This window comes from Canis aureus, chromosome 38 (genome assembly GCF_053574225.1).
Source record: "Canis aureus isolate CA01 chromosome 38, VMU_Caureus_v.1.0, whole genome shotgun sequence".
NCBI lineage: Eukaryota > Metazoa > Chordata > Mammalia > Carnivora > Canidae > Canis > Canis aureus.
Window position 1 is genome coordinate 22,343,254 of NC_135648.1, and position 24,559 is coordinate 22,367,812.

The following is a 24,559-nucleotide window of genomic DNA, read 5'->3' on the forward strand; positions in this document are numbered from 1 at the left end:
GCTCGATCCCAGGATCATGACCTGAGCCAAAGGCAGACACCTAACTGAGCCACTAGACACCCTCTGCTTGCATAACCTCTAAAACTTTATGGCTCTTTATCTTCTCATAGATGAACCATCGTTTACTTAACAGTTTATGCTAGTTTCCCTGCTACATGTTTAATGAATATCTTTGTGCATAAACTTATATATTCATTCATTTCAGCAAACATGAATTACATAGTAGTTGCAAGTACTGAAGCTTTATGGTTCCTGTACAAGAACTGTGTTTTTAGATTTAGTGGAGGTGATGATTCATGTACTGGAGAACAGTAGTACGGAAAGGCTTTGTAGGTGAGATGATTTCTAACCTCAAATGTGTATGTAGATGTTTACCAATTGTATTCTACACAGAGGACACTGCACAGGCACAAAGGTACATCAGCTTTAAGACCAGCACGATCAGATGGGGAACTGCAGGTAGTTCAAGATAGATGGATTGTGGTGTAGGAGATGTGATATGGCAAGAGTCAGTGAACTGAGATCCTCATGGAAGGTGATGAGCTTTTAATTAAAAAAAAAAAAAAAAAAAAAAAAAAAAACCTTTAGAACAGCATGTGGAAAAGAGATTGAAGGAGACGGAATGAAGATAAGGGAAATGCAGAGATCTCCGCTAGAGATGATGAGCACAGTTGCAGCAGGAATGGGGCTGAGCAGTACAGATAGGAGAGAGGGTAGAGAAGTAGAGAAATAAGAGTCCTGGTCATTAGTCAGATAAGGAGTCTGAGCAAAGTGCAGAAGTTATGATGACCCTCAGATTTCTGGGTTGGATGAAGATACTGATATAAACTTGAGGGGGGGGGATCCCTGGGTGGTGCAGTGGTTTGGCGCCTGCCTTTGGCCCAGGGCGCGATCCTGGAGACCTGGGATCGAATCCCACGTCGGGCTCCCAGTGCATGGAGCCTGCTTCTCCCTCTTCCTGTGTCTCTGCCTCTCTCTCTCTCTCTCTCTCTCTGTGACTATCATAAATAAATAAAAATTTAAAAAAATAAAAAATAAAAAATAAACTTGAGGGGGAAATGGTAAGTTTGAGATCATGGTTGCATCTTTCTTATTCTGTTGCAAAAATTTGTTTTATGAGTATCTTCCTTGTGAGACGGTAAGTGCTGATTTATGAACCTTGTCTGCCGCTTTCCTGCTATATTCTCAGCCTCTAGTTTTTGTATTTGTGTTTGTTTTTTCCCCAGCTTCTAATTTGTGCCTGCTCATTTAGTTTGGAATTGTTGGGTATATTGTTACTATATTCTATTATTATATATTTTTTCAGTGGGAGAACCCCTCTTACTTTTCATTTATTTCACTTAAAAAATTAGATTCCTTTTTTTTTTTTTTTTTTTTTTTTTTTAAGGATTTTGTTTATTTTGGGGGGTCCCTGGGTGGCTCAGTGGTTTCACCTGCTTTCAGCCTAGGGCATAATTCTGGAGACCAGGGATCAAGTCCCACATCGGGCTCCCTACATGGAGCCTGCTTCTCCCTCTGCCTGTGTCTCTGCCTCTCTCTCTCTCTCTCTCTCTTTCTCTCTATGTCTCTCATGAATAAGTAAATAAAATCTTAAAAAATTTTTTTATTTATTTGAGAGAGAGAACCAGAGAGAGAGCATGAGTGAAGGGAGGGGCAGAGGCAGAAGCCGACTCCTCACTAAGCAGGGAGCCGGATCCAGCTTTAACTGATTGAGCCACCCAGGCACCCCATAGATTCTCTTCTATTTTAACAGAAATGCAAGCTTGCTATGGGAAAAAGAGAAAAGGATATTATAGCACAAGACGGTTCAAAGAACAAAATGGAATGATAGTTAACATTCTGTTCAGTTGAAAGAACAAAATGGAATGATAGGTAACATTCTGTTCAGTAGTCAGATGCTTCTCCCTCTGCTCCTCTACCCATCCCTTCTTATGCACACTCAGCAGCCTCTTTTTCTCTCTCTCTCTCTCAAATAAATAAAATATTAAAAAAAAGAAAAAAGCTCTCCCTTGTTTGTCCCCACTCCCAGTATGGTCTGGTTCCCTGTGTGCTTTCATTTTTTTTGTCCTTCTGATAATTATTTTCATATATCTAAACAACATGTATATGTTACTTTTTTGGTTTGTTAATTTTGCTACTTATGATACATACTGTTACAGTGTATGCAAGTGTTAGCTCACCCTGTTACTCTCCTATCATTTGCTGAAATAGGTGGATCGCTGGCCTTTTGTTGTGAATCCTAACAGAAGGGCATCTTTATGCCTCATCTCTTATTAGATTCACATTCTCTAGAAGGATCCTGTAATTGCCTTTCTGAGGGGTAAGCATGACTGCAAGTGTTCTTGCAGTATGAGAGAGGTTCCAAAGTTCTTTGGTATGCAGACTTGAACTTCATCCCTTTATATTCGCTTCCTTATTTTACTCTTGCTTTTGCTCCTTGAATTCCAAGTCTGGAAATACATTCATCTTGTCTCTGATACAAATAATTGTTAATGATTTTTGAGCACTCATGATGTATCAGGCATTGACTAGGAGTTTTATATATACTGATCTTAATTCTGTCAATAGTCTTCTGCTGGGTAGGTAATATTATTGCTCCTATGTTGTAGGTGAGGAAATTGAAGCTCAGAAGGGTGTATAACTTGCCCAGGATCTCACAGATAAAAGGTGGTAATGTCTAGGCTTCAGCATAAGTCTGACTCTTGATCCTACCTTCTTAACCATGGAGATATACTACCAGCTAAATTCCTCAGTAGCAATTTCTCTTCATTGTAAAATTTGGGTAAATACTGGTTGTGGGTTTCCTCCTCCCTTCTGTTTTTCTTTTTTTTTTTTTAATATTTTATTTATTTATTCATAGAGACACGAGAGAGAGAGAGAGAGAGAGAGGCAGAGACACAGGCAGAGGGAGAAGCAGGCCCTATGCAGGGAGCCTGATGTGGGACTTGATCCTGGGTCTCTAGGATCACACCCTGGGCTGCAGGCGACGCTAAACCGCTGCGCCACCGGAGCTGCCCCATGTTTTTCTTTTTTCTTTTTAAAATTTTATTTATTTTTGTCCCTCCCCCCCCCCCCCCCGCCTTCATGTGGCTTTCTTGAACATTTTTTAGAATTTCACTTTATATGTAATAGTCCCCCTTATCTGTGGTTTCCCTTTTTGTGGTTTCAGTTACCTGTGGTCAACCACAGTTAGGCAGCAGATGATTCTGACATACTGTCAGAAGGCCAGTAGTAGCCTAATGCTGTGTCATGATACCTACGTCTTTCCCCATGCTTCTTGTCCTCAACATAGGGATTTTATCATCTTGTACTATCATAAGAGGAGTGAGTGCACTGAAAGATTTTGAGAGGGAGACCACATTCACATAACTTTGATTACAGTATTTGTTATAATTCTGTTTTATTACCACTCGTTGTTAATTTATGCCTAACATAAATCAAACTTTATAATAGGTATGTTAGCTACAGGAAAACACAGTCTACATGGCATTTGATACTATGGTGGCTTTAGGAATCCATTGGGGGGGGTCTTAGTATCCCCCATGGCTAAGAGAGCTACTGTATTGTATTTTTGAGGGTATTTGTATAACTTTTCAGTGGTTACTAGGTATTATATTCTATAACACCTAACTAATTGCAGTCTACAAGTGTTGACATCTTACCAATTCAAGTGAAGTGTAGAAACCTTACCTCCATTTATTCTCCTTCGTATATAATCGTCTTAGATATTTCCTCTGTATACACTCAGACCCACCATGTAAGACAGTGTTCTAATTTTTGGTAAGTGTCAAAACTAAAGGGAAAAAAACCCTGATCTTATCTTCCTATGTTTTTATTCTTTTCATTGTTCTTTTTCCCTCATATTCTAAGATTCTTCCTTTTATCATTTCCTTTCCATTTAGAGAACTTCCTTGAATCAGTTTTTGAGGGTAGATCTTCTGGCCAAATGTCTTGATTCACTTTTTTATACCTGAAGGATATTTTTGCTGATCATAGAATTTGAGTTATTCCATCTTCCAGTTCACTGATTCTTTCCTCTTTTTTCTTCATTGGCTGCTGAAACTGTCTATTGGGTTTCTTATTTTAGTTCTGTGTTTCATTTCTAAAATTCCCATTTCTGGTCTTCTCTGTATCTTTTATTTCTTTGCTAAGACTTTTTGTTTATTTTATTTTATTTTTCACTTATTTCAAGCATTTTCATAATTGCTTATGGAAACATATTTATGATGACTGCATTAAAATCCTTGTCAAATAATTCTAACATCAATGTTATCTCGGTGTCTTTTCTCTTTCAAGTTGCGATGATTTTTGTTCTTGAATTTTTTTTTAATATAAACTCAGTTTGCCAACATACACTGTAACACCCAGTGTTCATCTCATTTGCCGCCCTTAATGCCTATTACTCAGTTACCCCATCCCCCATCCACCTCCCCTTCAGCAACCCTTTGTTTCCCAAAGTTAGGAGTCTCTCATGGTTTGTCTTCTAGTTTTGGATTGATAGTGATTTTCTTTTGAAACTTCTCTTTTGGGATACCTGAGTGGCTCAGCGGTTGGGCGCCTGCCTTCAGCTTGGGGCATGATCCTGGAGTCCCGGGATTGAGTCCCGCATCAGGCTTCCTGAATGGAGCCTGCTTCTCCCTCTGCCTGTGTCTCTGCCTCTCTGTCTGTCTCTCTCATTACTAAATAAATAAAATCTTTTTTGTGGTTGTTGTTTTAAGATTTTATTCATTTATTCATGAGAGACCCGCACACAGAGAGAGAGGCAGAGGGAGAAGCAGGCTCCACGCAGGGAGCCCGACGTGGGACTCGATCCTAGGTCTCCAGGATCAGGCCCTGACCGAAGGCGGCGCTAAACCGCTGAGCCACCCAGGCTGCCCAATAAATAAAATCTTTAAAAAAAAATACAACACTTGTTTTGGATTGACAGTGATTTTCTTTTGAAAACTAACATTTTGGGTGTTGTGCTATGAGACTGTGGGGCTTTTTTAAATCTTGTGTTCTAGGGATCCCTGGGTGGTGCAGCGGTTTGGCGCCTGCCTTTGGCCCAGGGCGCGATCCTGGAGACCTGGGATCAGATCCCACATTGGGCTCCCGGTGCATGGAGCCTGCTTCTCCCTCTGCCTGTGTCTCTGCGCCTCTCTCTCTCTCTCTCTCTCTCTCTCCCTGTGTGACAATCATAAATAAATAAAAATTAAAAAAAAAAAAATAAATCTTGTGTTTTAGCTGGCCTCCTCTGACACTTGCCAGCAAAGAAGAGAGAGTGCCATCTTGTTAATTGCCAGATGGGTGGAAAGTCCAGGCTTCTTACTTGGCTTCATTTTTTTTTTTCAATATTTGTTCTTTTTGTTTTTTTTTTTTGTTTGTTTTTTTTTTAAGATTTTATTTATTTATTCATAGACACAGAGGGAGAGAGGCAGAGACACAGGGAGAGGGAGAAGCAGGCTCCATGCAGGGAGCCCGACGTGGGACTCGATCCTGGGTCTCCAGGATCACACCCCAGGCTGCAGGCGGCGCCAAACCGCTGTGCCACCAGGGCTGCCCCTTACTTGGCTTCATTATGTTAGGTGGGGTTGGAAGTTCAGGCTCCCCACTGACCGCCTAGGCTGATACCATCCTGGCTGGAAGGGTAGAAGTGCCTTGTTCCTGTTCTCCATGTGGGCTCCACTAACACTGCAGTGGGAGTCCTCATTACAGACTGGTGGGTATGAACATCTGGCTGCCCACTGAGCTTTCTTTGACAGTAGTGCAGTTAGTGGGGAAAGGTGCCTTTCTATAAATAGGCAATAGTGAAGTTCTAGACTCTATTTAGATTTTGTTGATTGGGATGAAGGTGGAACTACGCTATTTTCCACATTGGTTGCTAGAGTATAGTAATTCTTGCCTAAAAGTTTTCTGTCTCTGTGAGCTGTCCTTTCCTGATCCTGTGGCCAGTGAAAGCAGGCTTGTCTTGAGGCTTTATTTGTGTGAGCCTGTTGGTGTAACAGGACTGTTGGCTTCTCCATCATTCAGTCTGGGATGTATAAGGCAAAAAGAAAATCCTGTGTCATTCCTCATATCCTGTAGTCTCTAGCCAGTCTGTCCTTGCTCTGCCCTCCAGAGTTTTTTTTTTGTGTTTATGTATGTTGTCCAGAGTCTTTAGCTGTACTTAGCAGGAGGAATTAATTCCTTTCTTAGTTATTTTATTTTGTTTTGCTTTGTTTTTAAAGATTTTATTTATTTATTCATGAGAGACACACACAGAGAGAGGCACAGGCAGAGGGAGAAAAGCAGGCTCCATGCAGGGATCCTGATGTGGGACTCGATCCCGGGACTCCAGGATCATGCTCTGAGCTGAAGGCAGGCACTAAGCCGCTGAACCACCCAGGGATTCCCCCCTCCCCTTTTTTAGTTATTTTAAATAACAGGTACTAATTTTTATTGTTTTATTTACACTGTGATGGTGCTATTTCTGGGACAACCTTCAGAAAGCTCAGATACTGCCTGCCGACCCCAGTTGTTACATCAACATTTAAGGGCTAGCAGATTGTAGACTTTTTTTTTTTTGGATTGTAGACTCTTCTTAATGTTTGAATCTTTTATTCCTGGGGCCACTTGTAGTATTATCTTGAACTATTAAGAGCTTTTATTACTACATACAAAAATGTCATGAAAACATTCTATTATTTACTGTTTAGTTGGAAAAGCTTGTGGATTTGAGTATATGTAAAAAAAAAAAAAAAAAAAAAAGAAGAAGGGATCCCTGGGTGGCGCAGCGGTTTGGCGCCTGCCTTTGGCCCAGGGCGCGATCCTGGAGACCCGGGATCGAATCCCACGTCGGGCTCCCGGTGCATGGAGCCTGCTTCTCTCCCTCCCTCCCTCCCTCCCTCCCTCTCTCTCTCTCTCTCTCTCTCTCTCTCTCTCTCTGTGATTATCATAAATAAATAAAAAATTAAAAAGAAAAAGAAAAAAATAGTGTTGATACCTGCACCAAGGGCAGGATGTGCAACTCATGTATTTTTATCCATAAGAGTGGTACAGTGTACTTTAACTTAGGATATGTACTAATTTACTTCTTTTTTTTTTTTTCAGCTGGAGTCGAGATGGTCATAAGCTCGTGAGTGCTTCCACTGATAACATAGTGTCACAGTGGGATGTTCTTTCAGGCGACTGCGACCAGAGGTTTCGGTTCCCTTCACCCATCCTAAAAGTCCAGTACCATCCACGAGATCAGTATGTTTCACTGGCACTGTTCTTTCCTGGGGCAGGGTCTGATTCTTTGTGGCCTAGCTCCAGGCTCATGACAAGTTCAGTTTAAGGTTTAGGAGGCAAAAGCACACATCTATTCAAATCTTCTACATAAAATAATGTTTCTCTTTAGGTTGGCTTTACTGAATAGATTTTAAGGAGAGTGTTATTGTATTATATAATTAAAAACTGGGCAATATTAAGACTTTGGAAGTGGGCAGAGATAGGAATGAGAATAATAACTGGTCCTTGACCTGGAGCTTTTTGCCTGCTCCACCTCCCCAGTTATTTGAATTTCTTTAGAGGGAAATAGTTCAATATTAAAACTCATATAAATAAATAAATAGATAGATAGATAGATAGATGGAAAGGGGAAAGGGAAAAGAAGAAAAGGAAAAAGAAAGAAAGAAAAAGAAAGAAAGAAAGAAAGAAAGAAAAGAGAAAGAAAGAAAAAGAAAGAAAGAAAGAAAGCAAGCAAGCAAGCTACATTTAAAACAACATTTAAGAGAAAGAGTTATACACCATTCCATTACCCAGACATAACTGTCTTCATTTCTCTTGGCTCTTTAGTAGTCACCCTCTCTTTAAGCATAATGTTTATTATCTAGTGCTTTATAGTTCATAAAGCACATTATATACATATGAGATGTACATAAGTAATGTATTTTTGCATCATTTTATTTTATTTTAAAGATTTTATTTATTCATGAGAGACAGAGCGAGGCAGAGACATAGGCATGCTGGGAGCCTAATGTGGGACTCGATCCCGGGATGCACAACCACTGAGCCACCCAGGCATCCCTTTACATCATTTTAGTTAGCATTTTGCCTTTTTACTTTATTGCATACATATTTCTACTGGCTTGCTACTTCTTCGTATTTATTTTTTATGATTACATTTTGTTTTGTTAAGCTAGGATCTGGTAGCTATATTCAGTCGTTTCCCTGTTATTAGACATTTGGATTTTAGGCTTTCTACTGTTTTAAATTTGCTTGGGCCGGGATAGGTGATGGAGATAGCAAGAGATCAGGGAAAAGGGCAAGAGAATCAGCCTTTTGATACCAAAGCAACAGCCAATGTATTATTCATATTTTTAAACAGGAACAAGGTTCTCGTGTGTCCCATGAAATCTGCTCCTGTCATGTTGACCCTTTCAGATTCCAAGCATGTTGTTCTGCCGGTAGATGACGACTCCGATTTGAACGTGGTTGCATCTTTTGATAGAAGAGGGGAATATATCTATACAGGAAATGCAAAAGGCAAGGTAAGCCTGCAAGCAGAGCAATGGGCATCAGTCATCCTGTGCAGTGGCTTATTTTGTGTTTACTTGTTCTGCTTTCTTTGAAATATCTTTTATCCCTGGACTAAGCCTGTCTCCTACCTGTGGCAAATGTGACCTATTTTTTCTCACATGCCTTCATAATAGTTTTTTGGATTGATTTATTAAAAAAATTTTTTTTAAAGATTTTATTTGACAGCATGCACAAGCAATGGGAGAGGGAGAGGGAGAAGCAGGCTCCCCCCGCCAAGCAGTGAGCCAGCCATGGGACTCTGGGATCATGACCTGAGCTAAAGACAGATGCTTAACCGACTGAGCCACCCAGGCGCCCTGTTCTTTTTTTTTTTTTTTTTAAAGATTTAATTTATTCATGAGAGAGACAGCGAGAGACAGGCAGACATACAGGCTCCCCGCAAGGAGCCTGATGCAGGACTTGATCCCAGACCCCAGGATCACTCCCTGAACCGAAGGCAGATGCTCACCCACTGAGCCACCCTGTTGTTTTTATTTAGAGTGATCAGAGACTACTTGGCTTAGAAAGGGTGGAGGGGCCTTTTGCTAATAAGGAAGGCCATTACTCATTTATAAAATTTAAAAGTCATAGTATAAAATGGAACACATCTGATCAGAATGTCTTAATGCCTAGTTCTGTAAATATTTAAAATTCAGGCCAGCTTAACCTGTAGTTTTATAGAGTAAGAAGTTAGGTTAGCTGAGCTCTCAGGTCCCTATTTTGCTTTGATTTTTTTAAAGATTTACTTACTTATTTTAGGGAGAGTATATGTGCATGTGCAAGCCAAGGGGTCAGGTGGGGTGGTAGGGCCAGAGGGAGAAGGAGAGCATGAGAAAGGGAGTAAAGCAGACTCTGCTGAGTGTGGGAATCGACGCTGGGCTTTATCTCAGGACCTTGAGATCATGACCTGAGCTGAAACCAAGAGTTGTACACTTAGCCAGCTGAGCCACCCAGGTACTCTTCTAAGGTCCCTTTTAAGCTTAGAGTTTGTAGTTCCATTAGGCAGTTTGATTTTTTTTTTTTTTTTTTTTAATGGTGATTGGAGCATATAGGCTAGTATAATTGTATGGCTATCTTAGAAAGTGGCCATTTTTGGAAATTGTGGTAAAATGCACAACAAAAAGTCTATGATCTTAACCATCTTTTTCTTTTTCTTTTTTTTTTTAAGATTTTATTTATTTATTCATGAGAGACACAGAGAGGCAGAGACACAGGCAGAGGGAGAAGCAGGCTCCATGCAGGGAGCTCGATGCGGTACTCGATCCTGGGACTCCAGGATCACGCCCTGGGCCGAAGGCAGGTGCTAAACCACTGAGCCACCCAGGGATCCCCCATCTTTTTCTTTTTAAGATTTTATTTACTGGAGAGAGAGTGAGGGAGACCGTGAGAGAGCGAGAGAGAGAGAGGACAAGCAGGGGGAGGGACAGAGGCAGCCTTCCCATGGAGCAGGGAGCCTGATGCCGGGCTCCATCCCAGGTCCCTGGGATCATGATCTGAGCCAAAAGCAGATGCTTAACCAACTGAGCCACCCAGGCACCCCGTCTTAAGCATTCTTAAGTGCATAGTTTAGTAGTATTGAGTACATTCACATTGTGTACCTATCACTACCATGTGTCTCCAGAATTGTTTTCATCTTATGAAACTAAAACTCTGTACTTGTTAAGAGGGAACCTCCTATTCCTTGCTCCTTCCCACCTCTTGGTGGCAAACAGCATTCTTTCTGTGTGTATAAATTTGGCTACCCTAGGTACTTCATGTAAGTGGACTCATACAATATCTATCTTTTTGTCACTGGTTTATGTCATTTAGCCTGATGTCCTGAAGATTCCTTCATGCACAGCATGTGCCAGAATTTCCTCCTTTTCACAGCTGAATATATTCCACTGTAGTCATTTACCCCCTTTTATCCACTCATCTGTTGATGGTACTTGGGTTGCTTCCACCTTTTGACTATTGTGAATAACACTAAACGTTGTAGTTTTTTTAGGATTTTATTTATTTGAGAGAGCGATAGAGTGCACAAGTGAGCATAAGCAGGGGCTGAGGACAGCTGGAAAGAAGACTCCCCTCTGAGTGGGGAGCCTGATGCAGGGCTTTGGGATCATGACCTGAGCCAAAGGCAGACGCTTAACTGACTGAGCTACCCAAGCACTCCTAAACATTGTATTTTTAGAATAGATTAAAGAGATGGTCCTTTATTTGAAGAATTAAAAGGTAATTAATCAGGTTGAATCAATTAATCAGGTTGAATATATGAGGTGTTTATATTTTTACCTAGTCTCTGCTCAGCTTTAGAAATGGAAGCCAGATCTAATTACTGTAAGTTATCAAAATACTTAATTTTTTTTTTTCCTTTGAACTTTAGATTTTGGTCCTAAAAACAGATTCTCAGGATCTTGTTGCTTCCTTCAGAGTAACAACTGGAACGAGCAATACCACAGCTATTAAGTCCATAGAATTTGCCCGGAAGGGGAGGTGAGACCTTGTCTTTTTAGGGACAGTTTTAAAAGTGAGTAGAATGCAAAAATACATTGAGATTCACAGTTTTTGTGTATATTATACTTAAATCTTTAAGAAAGTTTACTTGAAAATAACTAGAAACTGTCAGTATTTGATTCTTAAGTTCATACAATTTTATTGCATTGAACCAGCAGTTACATCCTCTTTTCTGGCAATTACTAGGCAGTTCCTTTACAGAAAAGATATCTGGGTGGTATGTGCTTAGAAATAAAATGTCTGGCATATATATGTACTGGGTAAAGATGAGCTATTTTAGTAATCAGAACTGAGGTCACAGAATTCACATAATTAAACATACACTCTATTTACACAAAACGTATGTACTCTCTTGCTTTCAGATGTTTTTCTGATAAGTATGGTTGCCCAGCTAGAAGTAGATAGGTCAACAGAAATGAGAAGAGTTAGGTTGTCAGTGTCAGGAGGGCAGGTAACAGTCCTCTTATCTTGTATAGGAGCACCCACGTGTACTTAGAGGACACTCATGTTCAAAGTTCTCTTGAATTAAGAAAAGCCTAGTGAAGTCTGTAGGAAGGTAGTGAAATAACTTAACATTTTGGACAGATTTCCAATGTAACAGTAGAAAGTTTAACATTTTAAAATGACATATTTAGTTTATCAACTCGTTAGAAAGAATATGTCACGTATAAAATGGGCCAAAGAAATGAAGTACTCACTGTACGTCTTACTACGTAAGTTTGTGAATTCAGCAAGCTGGTTTCATTTTGGAGATCTTGAATTTCAATCAAATACTAAAGATTAAAAAAATACTGAAGATCAGTTTGTGTATATAGGGTTCAGGGATACACAGAAAGTATAGAACATGTTTTCACTTCAGCTTCTATTTCGCTTTGGAAGGTGACAAGTAAATACATAAGTAAGCTAGCCTGTCACTGAGTCTTCTCAATGGAGTAGTTAGTTCTGTGGTACTGTTCTAAATAACAGGTAGAAAATGTTAACAGAAACTGATTTCTGACCTCTTGTGTTAATGTCTTTATCCCTTCTCTAGTTGCTTTTTAATTAACACAGCAGATCGAATAATCCGAGTTTATGATGGCAGAGAAATCTTAACTTGTGGAAGAGATGGAGAGCCTGAACCCATGCAGAAGTTACAGGACTTGGTAAATAGGTATGTATCACCACCTAGGATAATGCAGGGGAGTTCATGAGCTGAACTCAGCTTCTGGTTCTCCTTGGGTCCTCTCTTTGTCTTTTAGGACCCCGTGGAAGAAATGTTGTTTCTCTGGGGATGGGGAATATATCGTGGCTGGTTCAGCTCGGCAGCATGCCTTGTACATCTGGGAGAAGAGCATTGGCAACCTGGTGAAGATTCTCCATGGGACAAGAGGAGAACTCCTCTTGGATGTAGCTGTAAGTAGGAGAGGTTGCCCTTGTGACTGATGTGAAACATGTAATCTCGGATCCATTCTTAGAGCTGATTTTTCTTTCCTTCCTTGCATTTAGTGGCATCCTGTTCGACCCATCATAGCATCCATTTCAAGTGGAGTGGTATCTATCTGGGCACAAAATCAAGTAGTAAGTATTTTTCTGGTTTAATTGGCTTAGAAGGTAAATATCCTCTGTTTATAGCAGAGAGCCTTATAGATAGTAAGCTAAAAACGATCTGTTTAATTTCTTTTGCATGTGATTCTTGTAACCTAATTAAATTGATTCAGTTTTGCTTTATTTTGATGGGAAGATCTTGGTCCAAAGCGTGATTTGCTACCTCTGTCTTCAGGGAGAAAGTCTGGGGTACTTTGTTATATTTTTCTGTTCCCTGAGTTTTCTTTTGCTTTCTTATTTTCAGCTCAGTCTCTGTTTTAGATCTTATTTTTATTTTGAACACCTTTAATCATGTTCATAATCGTGTACTCCTAAGAAAAGGTAACATTTTACCTGATAAGTACATCTTAAAAAGATTAAAGATGGCAGTTCTCATGAAACAACTATAGTTAATAACTTGGAACATTAAATATCTAAATACTTTAAACCAGTAAAACCTATAGGTACCTGATTTTTATGATTTGCCAAATAAAACCTCAGAGTTGAGTCTTCAGTGCTCTGTCATTTAAATCAGTAATGGCTAGCTTACACACTGTTGTTTCTCATATGGTTAAGTAGTATATTTCATTTGTGGCATAGGAAAATTGGAGTGCGTTTGCACCAGATTTCAAGGAGCTGGATGAAAATGTGGAATATGAGGAAAGGGAATCAGAGTTTGATATTGAAGATGAAGATAAGAGTGAGCCTGAGCAGACAGGTAATATTTCTGGACTGCAGTTTCTTTTCTTCAAGCCTACACGGTTTTGACAGTGTTCTGAGAGTCTCTGCATACAGTGGGCATTTTTACTAGGGTTCAGCAGCTCTTTTGCCATTTCTCCGTGTTTCCTGATGAATTGTAGATGGTCAGCTGGTCGTGCTGGGTGCTCAGTCTATATCAGGTATGGCAGTACAATGAAGGTAAACAGCACAGCTCTGGAGTTCGACTGCCTTGGGCAAAATGCTTATTCTCCAAACCTGATTTTCCTTATCTGTAAAATAGTGTTGTGGGGAATAAATGAGAGAATTCCTGTAAGGCTCTCAGTGTAGTGCCTAGGCCAGGGTAAGCATTCAAATGTTATTTTTGATTATGAGTGTGATAATGATCATTGTTTATTTGATTTTTAAGTAAACTCTGTGCCCATTGTGCAGCTTGAACTCATGACCCCAAGATCAAGAGTCACCTGCTCTACCAACTAGGCCATCCAGGTGCCCCTCATTGTTATTTTTAAATCTTGTTTTCTGAACGACTTAGATAGGAAGCTCCTTTAGAATAAAGATTTGGCTTTTCAATCCCCATGGTTGTCTAACACAGGGCTTTAGTTATTTATTTTTTTAAAAAATTTTTTATTTATTTATGATAGTCAAACAGAGAGAAAGAGAGGCAGAGACACAGGCAGAGGGAGAAGCAGGCTCCATGCACCGGGAGCCCGACGTGGGATTCGGTCCCGGGTCTCCAGGATCGCGCCCTGGGCCAAAGGCAGGCGCCAAACCGCTGTGCCACCCAGGGATCCCTAGTTATTTATTTTTAATGATTTTATTTATTTATTCATAGAGACACAGAGAGAGAGAGAGAGGCAGAGACACAGGCAGAGGGAAAAGCAGGTACCATACAGAGAGCCTGAATGTGGGACTTGATCCAGGGTCTCCAGGATCACACCCTGGGCTGCCCTAACACAGGGCTTTATATCTAAAGGGGTTCATGTGGATGAATCCTTAGTATTCCTGGTTATGAATTAATTACTCGCTAAGTAATTAATGCCACAGGTCATGGCCTGCTGGACCATGGGACGGTGCCAGGAATTAGGGAATTGGGATTGAGGTTGGTTCTTCCAGATTGAAAGTGCTGGTCCTCACGTGTGTGATGTTAGATAACATATATGCCACCTGTGTTCTAGGCAGGTCATCAGGGAAGCAGCCTGTTCTGGATTATATTGATGTTGCTGGATTGTGTTGTGTGAAACCTTTCTAAACTCACCTAAGTTATTTCTCCTCCTTAGCACATCACAGCGTATGGAATTGAAATTACTTGTTGATATCTGTCTTCCTGGTTAGGGTGTGGAGTTTTTACTGAAGAACTGCATGTGGCTTTCTGGGTTGTCGCTGTATCCCCAGTGCCCAGCATGGGGTGGAGAGTCAGCACAGACTTGTGCAATGATTGAGTTTGGTTTTCCTCCTTTGTTTCTCTGGAATTTCAGTTTAGAGAAATCATTAGGCTGCAAGTAAAAAAAGCTGTCTTTTCCTTCATCTCACACCTGTGCCGCGTTTCTGCCCTGCAGGGGCTGATGCTGCAGAGGATGAGGAAGTGGATGTCACCAGTGTGGACCCTATTGCTGCCTTCTGTAGCAGGTGAGTCCTCTGTAGGCATGGCTGTGGGGTGCTGCTGCTGCTGCTACACCTCCTCCTCCTCCTCCAGCTGTGGTGTACTGCTCACCTCCCCTGGCTGTCCTCCATTCATTAGGTCAAAGTGATAAATAACTCCTTTGGTATACCAGATGTCCCTTCTCTTTTCCCCTGATAGAAAATCTTAAGAAAAACTGAAATAATTCATTTATACCATTTATTTTTACTATGGCTTTGTTATTCATTGTCTGATTTCTTTTTACTCATTTTGGCTTTCTTAAAGTTCTAGATCCATACTTGTTGCTTATGGGTTAATATAGGTGATTCTGCCCTAGAGGAAGGGTTCATGGTTTAAGCAACTGTCTCCTCTTTTTTCCAATCCCTTGCCTGATCCTGATCCAAATAGTGATGAAGAGCTGGAAGATTCAAAGGCTCTATTATATTTACCCATTGCCCCTGAGGTAGAAGATCCAGAAGAAAATCCTTATGGCCCCCCACCGGATGCGGTCCAAACCTCCCTGATGGATGAAGGGGCTAGTTCAGAGAAGAAGAGGCAGTCTTCAGCAGATGGGTCCCAGCCACCGAAGAAGAAGCCCAAAACAACCAATATAGAACTTCAAGGAGTACCTAATGATGGTAAGGGCTCTGTCTTTTCCCTGTTGCCTGATAGATACCACTTTTTACTCTCTGGCACTGTCTGGTAATTTCCCATTTGAGTGATTTTACCTTGAAGGAAATTTCCTGGGGTTTTTTTTTTTTTTTTTTTTTTTTTTAATAGTGCCTTACAAGTTTGTAATGATTTCATCTGCTTTCTCTTTTAAATTGGAGAAATTGTGCCTTCTAGTACTTGCCTAAATGACAACGTGACACCCTCTGACTTCTGGCTCAGAGTGTGTTTCATTATACCATTCTTTTTTTTTCTGTAGAGTGGAGTGGTTTTATCAAGTGGTGAAGTACCAGTCAGACCTGGATAATCTTTTGATTCTTCCTACTTGCTTTTACAGTCTGACTCTGGAAGCCTTTATCATTCATTACTTCTTGGGGATAAGTCTGGGCGTGTATGTATGTGTGTATATTTACTGTTGAACATCCTTCTCTCCCTTTAGCTGACCATAGTTACTTAATTATGCGTTTCCTTGATGTCACTTGATAGTGTGCTGTATTGTTTCAGGCACTGTTGTTTATGTGTCACTGGTGAGTTTTACATCAGCTCCACAGTTGTTTTATTATCTCTGCTTTACAAAGGAGAAAATTTAGGCTTTGAGAGGTCCAGTGACTTGCCCAAGGTCTCAGGAAGTGGGGGAGTCAGGATTGTTACCCTGGTTGTCTTGGATGCAAAGCCCCATTTCCTTTCTACTCTCACCCACCAGTGCGCGTGTGTGCATTCCTGGTCTGGCTTGGTGTGATAGGTTGCCAGTGTGTCTCTCAGCTTCTGTTTTGGTTTAGAGCTGCTATAATATGAACCATACAGGCCACTCTTGCCCTTTGACCAAGTAACTATTTCTCATTCAAGGGCCATTCTTTTCAAGTTTTATAATTAGTAAGCGCACACTTTTCTCCTGGTTTTAATGAGTCTGGGACATGAGGGCAGCACTATGCTCCCAGGGAGTAATGGTATGTGGCCTGTGCCTAGTTGGTGTGCTGGGGTGGGCGGTATGTGGATCCCTTCCCGTGCCTCTCTATCCTTTTACAGAAGTCCATCCACTACTGGGTGTGAAGGGGGATGGCAAATCCAAGAAGAAGCAAGCAGGCCGGCCTAAAGGATCAAAAGGTAAAGAGAAAGATTCTCCATTTAAACCGAAACTCTACAAAGGGGACAGAGGTTTACCTCTGGAAGGATCAGCGAAGGGTAAAGTGCAGGCGGAGCTCAGCCAGCCGTTGGCAGGTAAGGACACATTGGGAGCACTGTCTGGCTTGCTTCGCGGCCTTGCTCTGTACAGCCCCTGACTCCATGTAACTGCAGCACCCTTTCCTTCCTTCCCTCCTTTTCCCACTGGCCGATTTTCTCAGTGTTAGGCTGCTGCCATGGGCTAGCTACACCAGATTTGGCTTAATTCGGTGGCTTTTAACGTTGGACCCATGAAGAGGTTTCAGGGAATCTATGTATATGCAAAATACTATATGAATGTTTTTGTGGGGAGGATGCCCATAGCTTTCAGCAGATTCATGTAGAGGTCTGTGATCTCCAAAAAGGACAAGAACCCCTGGTTTAATTAATTTCTTTGCCTATATTTGCTTCTAGGTTTGTTTTATTTTGCCTCAAATTAGAGAGTCAGACAGATGACCAGAAATACAAGCTTGCTTTATACAGTCCTGTTTGTAGCGTCTTGTCTTTATTTGTTCTAATTCCAGAGGTGGTGGTTCTCCCCCTGTCAGTCAGTAGTCAGTAGTCTAGAAGTAATAATTAAAAAATTGTCAGTAGTACCGTCATGTTAAGGAAGAAGGTGAGATGTTTTTCCAGATAGGAGATTATTTGTCACGTTTTTACGATTGAGGGAGTTTATTGGGGGACAGAACAGTTTTAATTTCCTGTCAAATACTTGTGGGTATAGGCCAGATGGTCTCTTGTTTGGAAAATAGTGATCAAATTGAGTCCAATTCTATTCATTGTTGACTTTTGGAAAATGGTCTATATGTGAGCACTGCTTTAGTGAATACAGTGCTCTGGATTTCCTGCAGCTAGGTCAATAGACTCAGAGACATGACTGATCAGACACCAGTGGTTGTTTGCAGGTTTTTTTCCCTCTTGCTTTAAAATTTCAACTTGAGTGTGTGACCCCATCTGTGCTGATGGGGACACATGACTGCGGTGTGTGACAGATCCTTGTTGGAGGTTGACCTGCTGTCATTCGTATGAACCTGAATTCCCTTCCATAGGAAAGCTAAAGCAGACTAATTCACATCCCACCTCATACATGTTAGACTTAGATTGTAGGTTTTTACAGCCAACACAGAACACTGAGCACCAATGTTTTTTCCCCAACAGCAGTATTTATGGTGTTCCAGTGAGAATCAGCACTTCCACATTCAATCCACTTAAGGCTTCACTTTCTATATATATTTTTAAATAGCTGGGAAAAGTTACATGGCCATTGCCAGCAAAGATGGCAGGTCGGTAATTGATTAATGTAAATAAAAGCGATCCCTCTATAACCTACTTCTTGTATAAGCTGATGCCACAGAGAAAAGCACGGCTTAAGTTTAAATAGATTTTTCTGGCTTGAAGAGCTGAAATGCTTCAGGGTGATTTAAAATGTGGCCACAGGGGTGCCTGGGTGGCTCAGTTGGTTAAGCGTCTGACTCCTGATCTCAGCTCAGGTCTTGTCTCAGGGTGGGGAGTTCAAGCCCTGCATCAGGCTCCACACTGGGTGTGAGGCCTACTTAAGATAAAGATAAATAAAATGTGGCCAGAAAAAAAATTTAAAAATTAAGTATGGCCAGACATATTGAATTAATTGAAATACTCTAGGACATAGTCCACTAGCTTCTTCAGAACCTGCCAGTAATTAATCATTTGCTTTTTAATAGTATGTGTATGCCATGTAAATCATTTAAAAGTTTTTGAAAATGAACGTTTCTCTCTTTAATCAACTTTTAGTTATAGTTGATGTGATCACTAGCAGTAAATAATTATCTCTGGCCTTTCCCACTTGGGTTTCTGTCAGAGACACCATGAACTGCTGTTAGATTTTACAGTAGCAGTGATGTCTCTCAGCTGTACTTCAAACTTGTCTAAATGAGAGTCAAAATCAAATGTCAGAAAGTCTACTCAGTCATTTTTATTTCCTAAAATTCTCAAAATACTGAATAGTTTGCAGTGAGATTTTGAACTGTATGTAAAAATAGATACGTCAGTATTAGAAGTCAGTGTTTCAAGCTCTTAGCAAGAGTGGATACGAGTCTCTAGGTCCTGTTAGGAGTTTATTTCTACTCACTTTGCTGACAAGGTTAAATGAGGTACTGACCTCAGTAAAGCTAGAACCTCTATCTTGGAAGAGCAGGGTGCTGTAAACTGGACTTTTATTTTCTGCTTTGTTTTTATTAGGTGTGTGAGTTGATGAGCCTTAGAGGGAGGCAGCTGTTTTAACAGCTTCATCCTTTAAAGGGTCTAGAGACTTCAGTGTATCAGACCGGGGGGAATGGTACCTTTTCTGACAACACACACACATAGAACAACTGCAGATAATGCACACATCTCACCAGCCTGTCATGACTGTGCAGTGCAAACTTCCCCACGTAAATTATAGTTCCTTCCTCCCATTTTCTCCTCTGGCCCTGTTAGTTAACCTTTTCCTGAATGGAAATCTCCATAACTGCAATGGCCAGATTAAACCAGAGGGTGCAGAGGAGCAGAATCTTAAAAAAAAAAAAAAAAAATCAAAGGGTGGGAGGTGCATTGTGGTTTGCTTCCACAACTTCCTCAGAAGGGCTGCATCGAGTTTCATGGGCTGGCTGCTGTGTGGTTTGGAGCTTGTGGAGGAGGCTGTACATCGCATAGGGTGAAACTGGGTGTCTGAGAACTCCTCAGATGTCTGAATTTCAGGACAACCGATCACAGCTTTTATGTGGGATTTTTTGGGCAAAACTGGGACCTCCTCCAATACCATGGTCAGCCTGGAGGGTCTGGGGCAGGTGAAGGCTGGCTGGCACATGCTGTTGAATTCCCTTGGTTCTCCCGCCACACTTCACTGCAGAGGCCGCTGAGGTGAAATCTCTTTGGCATTTGAATTTTGTACTCTTCCATACCTCAGATTTTCTATAAAAAGCATTATGTGCGCTCATTGTAGATTTTCCAGGGGATATTAAGAAACGAAACTTGATCCAAAGTGCCTGAGTTTGAAGTGTCTTCAAAAATCGATGGTCTGTAGGTTGTGTTGATAGATTCAAGGCTTTGTGGACCTCGCCTCTGCCCCAGTGCCCTACTTTTCCATTAGACCCAAACTGTTTGACGGGATCATAGGTGTGCAGCCTGTGTCGCTGCTCAGGTTAGATAACTGTGGTGACTGTTGGTTGAAATCTGCTGCTGAGCAGTTATGGAAGGAGCTAGTGAGTAAGGCCTCACTGGCCCCCCGACAAAGCTGATGGGGTCTGTTGCGTGTTGCCACAGGAGATGATGGCAGTCTTCACGGGAAGATTGGAAGACACCTGACCTCTGTAGAAATAATCTGGCCATCTGGAGTCTGGGGCTACAGAAGATTCTTCTTGATCATCAGTGTTAGCTAGCCTTATTGGACCTACATCCACGAAGACACACTTTCTCTGATGAACGAGGACCCGTCAGTGAAGCTTACTTAGTGAGGGTAGCCCTGAGCTTAGGACTTTACGAAAGGCCAGATCAACATCATTGGCACCATCTGTGGGATTCCCCTCAATTTTCTTACTAGATTCTCTCCAGAGTACAGTCCTCAGAACAGAGACTTGAGATTGGGCCGAACCACCACGGTCCTCATTGTCCTGGGATGGCTCAGGGATTCCCCAGGGACTTGGGCTTCTAGCAAGTGTGGCAAAGTTGTGGCACATTACACACATGGTCTGAAGAGCTCTTGGGGTGGCGGGCATGAAGAAGTTGGTATATACCTGGGTCTCTTGCAGGTGACAAAGGGCAGAGGCAGCAGAGGCGCAACTTCTGGGGGCACATGGACACCAGGCGAGTTTCCCTGAGTGGGGCCACGTCATTGATGTCCTGGTGCCAGCCTGCCACCCCAGGCCTCTGAGCCACCTCCTGAATCCCTTTGTTCTGAATACTTGGTGGGGACTGAATACTTTCTCCACCTCTTCTCTCTTTTTTTTTTTTTTTAAATGAGCAATCTTTCAAAGACTAATTTATGAACTCCTGCTAAAAATCAGCTAGTTGAGATCTTCTTTTTCATTCTTTGTGATCTAATTAGTGGACTAAGGTAATATTTGAAAGTTAATATCCATTGTTTCCTTGGGCCTCCTTCACTTTGGCTGCCGTCTGGAGGTACCAGTAACAGCTCTTCATCATGAGCTCAGTTTTTCTTATGTTACTGGTGATTTTTTTTATGTTGCAGCAAAATAATACAGATCCTTGGGGCAGATTTTTAAGTAGCCTGGAGCTCTTCTCATGTTGCTGTTGCTCTGTATTTTATCTTGCTCATAGTGTTACTGCTTGCTGTGGGTTTTGGTTTGTTACCTGATGCCTGGACAAGGCTCTTTTTTTTTTTTTTTCCAGCTGTCCACATGAATGAGGACAATACAGAAACATTAAGTGACCGCAAATAATCAGTATAATGTACCTCCTGAGTCATCTTGAGTGCTTATTATTACTATTGATTTGTGATCAAACCAGTTTTTCCTTTTGTGATTTGGGCTCAAAACTTTAATGGTGTGCTCATTTTTAAACGGCTAAAAGAAGATTGGTCAGGGTACCTGTGGGGAACAGCCAGTGAGACCAGCCCTAATGCAATAAAGGCATGGTATCGCAGCAGTGGAGGAGATTCCTCTACCTCAAGGATTTTTTTAAAAAATCAATTCAAGATATTGTTATGTTTTATGTTGACAGATCTGAAAAATGGCTAAAGAAATTTCTTCTCTTACTTAACTGTATAAAGTTTAAAATTGATTTTTAACAGTGTAGCATCCAGAAGAATTTGTATCTCATAACTTCTCATCTGTTCTCAGGCAAATGGAAATCTATTTTTATTGCCAGTTTTCATCTGTGCTTGAACTTTTTAAAAATCAGGTTAAAAGCAAAGTTTATAAATGGGGTACTTTTCTTTCATAACTTGGGACAGTTATTTTTTAACCATTTTATACCTTCAAGTGGCATGTGCCCTCCCGCCCCCCCCCCCCCCATTCCAGATGACATCTGGGAGGATTTTCTTCACCTTGTTCTCTTCTTACACTTCCTAGTTAATATTTCACAGCAGCCCATTTAAGGATGTCCCTCAGAGGTTTGAACAGCTTCTATGGAATAATCAGGGAAGTGTTCATTTGACTTTACCATTTAGGTTTTTTTTAAATGATCGGTTGTTGGCGCATAGAAATGCCAGCAGTAGATTTCATTAACATTTCATCATATTGGGACACTAAAGTGAGGAGAATGTCAGTTAAGGCACAGGGGTGCTTGGAAAGGGGTCTGTTGCTCATTGTTAATTATTTAGTAACTAATTAATATATGAAAGATTTTCCTTTCCTCTACTTAATGCATTTTTTTTTTATTAAGCATTTGTTAACATGTCAGGGAATGGCTAACAGCTTAGAAAATGTGTAGAACTCCGATCATTTTGCCTCCCTCCCCCCCCCTCCCCTCCCCCCTTTTGGGGCAGTACTAAGGAAAGTATTAGGGTAGAGGTTGGGGATTTGGATTATTTGTTGCTTCAGTGAAGAGTAAATGGGAGTTAGAGTTGGTTTTAATTGAAAGGGGGAATTCTTAACCCATGTGCGCTCTTCAGGTATCATCCAGCATCCGTCAGTATTTCTTTTCTTGCAAGCTACCGGTATAAGTTGATGCTAAAAGATGTCTTTTTGTGTTTGATCTCTTTAGCAGGGGGAGCAATCTCAGAACTTTTATGAAGACACTTGAAGTCCTTCGTTCTTTCTCACTTTGCCATCATGTGGCCTCTGGACACTGGTCAGTCACTTGAGATTGACTTTAATTTAAAACAAAGGCCTTTGCCTCCGACCCAGAGGCGGAAGGAGTGAATCATATGTTTGAATGAAGAATTGAATTATGGAAGAAGAGTATACAGCCCTTTCCTTTCAAGCATAAGTCCAAATAGGCTCTCAGGAATGAGGATTTGTGAAGACATCAAACAGAAGTTTTGACTCATTCAAACTTCAGTGCTTAGTTATATTGCTGGAGAAAAGAGACCAGTTTTGCTCATCTGTTGTACCCAGGATCATTTTCACCTGACATTTCCTATCCTATTTGCCTTCCATCCTCAGTGCATGTCCTCGAGTGACTTACTCTTATCTGAAATTTTGCTGCCGGTAACCTAGAAAAACTTGTTGCATATTCTGTCTTCCATTTTAAAACTTAATTCTTCTCACCAGATACCTCCTGTATTTCCATAGTGTGTACAACAGAGGATGGGCAGGAAAGAAAGTGCTCGAAAGCTTTCAAGTTTTCAGAAAGGGAAGAAAGATAAAGGCCCCCTCTTCTTAACATACCCCATTTTGCTCCAGAAGCTGGGCTGTAAGAGCGTCAAGGTTTTTCCTTGTTTTCCTTTCATTGCATGTTTTCCTCCGGTACTGGTACATTCTCATTAATCATGGTTTTTGAAGATAGCTCGTTTTATCCATCTTCAGCAAAGAATCATCAGTAGTACGTATTGCTTCACCCGTGCTGGCGTCCAGAGAGGGAAACAAACACGGTGTCTCTTTTTGATTGGGGTGGGGGAATCTATGCAAAGGACTAATGTAAAACCATCCGAAATCAAAGCAGCAGCAACACAGTTCAAATCAAAGATCAAGGAAAAATTTGTTTTTTTATCATTGCATGTGGATCTCTGTCTCTCCCCTTCAGTCACAACATTGTTCCCTTCCCGTAGCCCGCACCTCCTCCATCCGGCGTGTTCTCAGTCTCTTCCTTTCTGTGAAAGGTTGCTTAGCTTTTAAAAAAATTTTTTTTTACTTTCTGCTTCTTGCATTTTTTGTTCTTTATATAAAAAGTAGCAGATTGGATGGATCTGTACACAAGGTGTTTGAGATTCTCTGAGAACCCAGAGTCCCCGGGTATGGCAAGCCTTTGGCTGACTGGAAGTGCTTGACCTGGGTTGTCCTGGTCCTCACGGTATTCTCAAAGCAGAGTTTCAGCGCTGTGCTTATTGTGAGTTCTATCAGCAGCTGGGTTGCTCCTGCGGGCAGCCACACAGGTTGATTATCTTTGGGATTTTAGGATAGCAATCAAAGTAGACTTACGTCAGGAAGAGCCTCTTTCTCCTGCTCCATCTTTTGGAACCAAAACACTCAGTAGTTGAAGTAAGAGCTCCCCCTGAGTCAGTTCCAAAATGCCTGTATTTTTAGATGCCACCACTTTTTTCCTCAAATGCTCACTTTGTGAATTTCATTTCCTGTTTCATGTCAGACCAGTGGTTGAAATTGGCAGGTGGCTCACTGGGCTTGTGTTTTGTTTTGCCAACATTGTTTCCATTCCATTTCTCTGTGTACCTGCACCTTGGTCTGGATCTTGCAACAAACTGTGTGATGCCCAAGGTCTCTGCCTTATTTCAGTGGGCAAGGTAGCTTGATGTCCTCTGCCTGTGCATTGGGATGTTTAGGTTATGCCTGCCTCCTAAACTGGCTACTGAGAAAATTGGCTTCAGCCCTGTCAATTGGTCTCTGGCAGCAGTTCCTAATAATTATTTATGCTTTTGGGATTTTTTTTCAGCTCCTGAAACTCTCTATCCAGTTTGGTTTTCTCAATCTGTACAGCATATGCACATTCTCTTCTCTTTTGTCATTCCTTTCCCCCACCTCACCCCTGCCATTTCGTTTTTTAATGTTCCATAGTTTTGTACAAGATGAGACTTAGCCTTGGGTTACTTCTTGCTGAAGCTTTAATGCTTTGTAAATAAAATTGGATGTTTATTAAAGAACAGGTGTGGATGTTTGTGGACACTGCTTCTGAAACTCACTAGCCCCTTTGATTTGTATGACAGGAAATACAGTTTACTATACT

At 41.2% G+C, this 24,559-nt stretch overlaps 1 protein-coding gene across 4 annotated transcripts in view; it reads left to right on the forward strand.

The window, feature by feature from the left end:
* Positions 1-24,476, forward strand: part of RBBP5 (RB binding protein 5, histone lysine methyltransferase complex subunit) — a 39,560-nt gene extending 15,084 nt beyond the window's left edge. For 3 of the 4 annotated variants that reach the window (XM_077886582.1, XM_077886584.1, XM_077886585.1), the window contains 11 exons: positions 7,069-7,209; positions 8,327-8,489; positions 10,883-10,992; positions 12,044-12,163; positions 12,252-12,405; positions 12,499-12,570; positions 13,177-13,294; positions 14,853-14,922; positions 15,323-15,552; positions 16,610-16,801; positions 22,424-24,476. In XM_077886582.1, coding sequence (XP_077742708.1) covers positions 7,069-7,209; positions 8,327-8,489; positions 10,883-10,992; positions 12,044-12,163; positions 12,252-12,405; positions 12,499-12,570; positions 13,177-13,294; positions 14,853-14,922; positions 15,323-15,552; positions 16,610-16,801; positions 22,424-22,452 — 1,399 coding nt within the window. In that variant the 3' untranslated portion in view covers positions 22,453-24,476. The remainder of the gene's footprint in view (positions 1-7,068; positions 7,210-8,326; positions 8,490-10,882; positions 10,993-12,043; positions 12,164-12,251; positions 12,406-12,498; positions 12,571-13,176; positions 13,295-14,852; positions 14,923-15,322; positions 15,553-16,609; positions 16,802-22,423) is intronic. The other variant, XM_077886583.1, reaches the window with a different exon arrangement.
* The last annotated feature ends 83 nt before the right edge of the window (positions 24,477-24,559 follow it).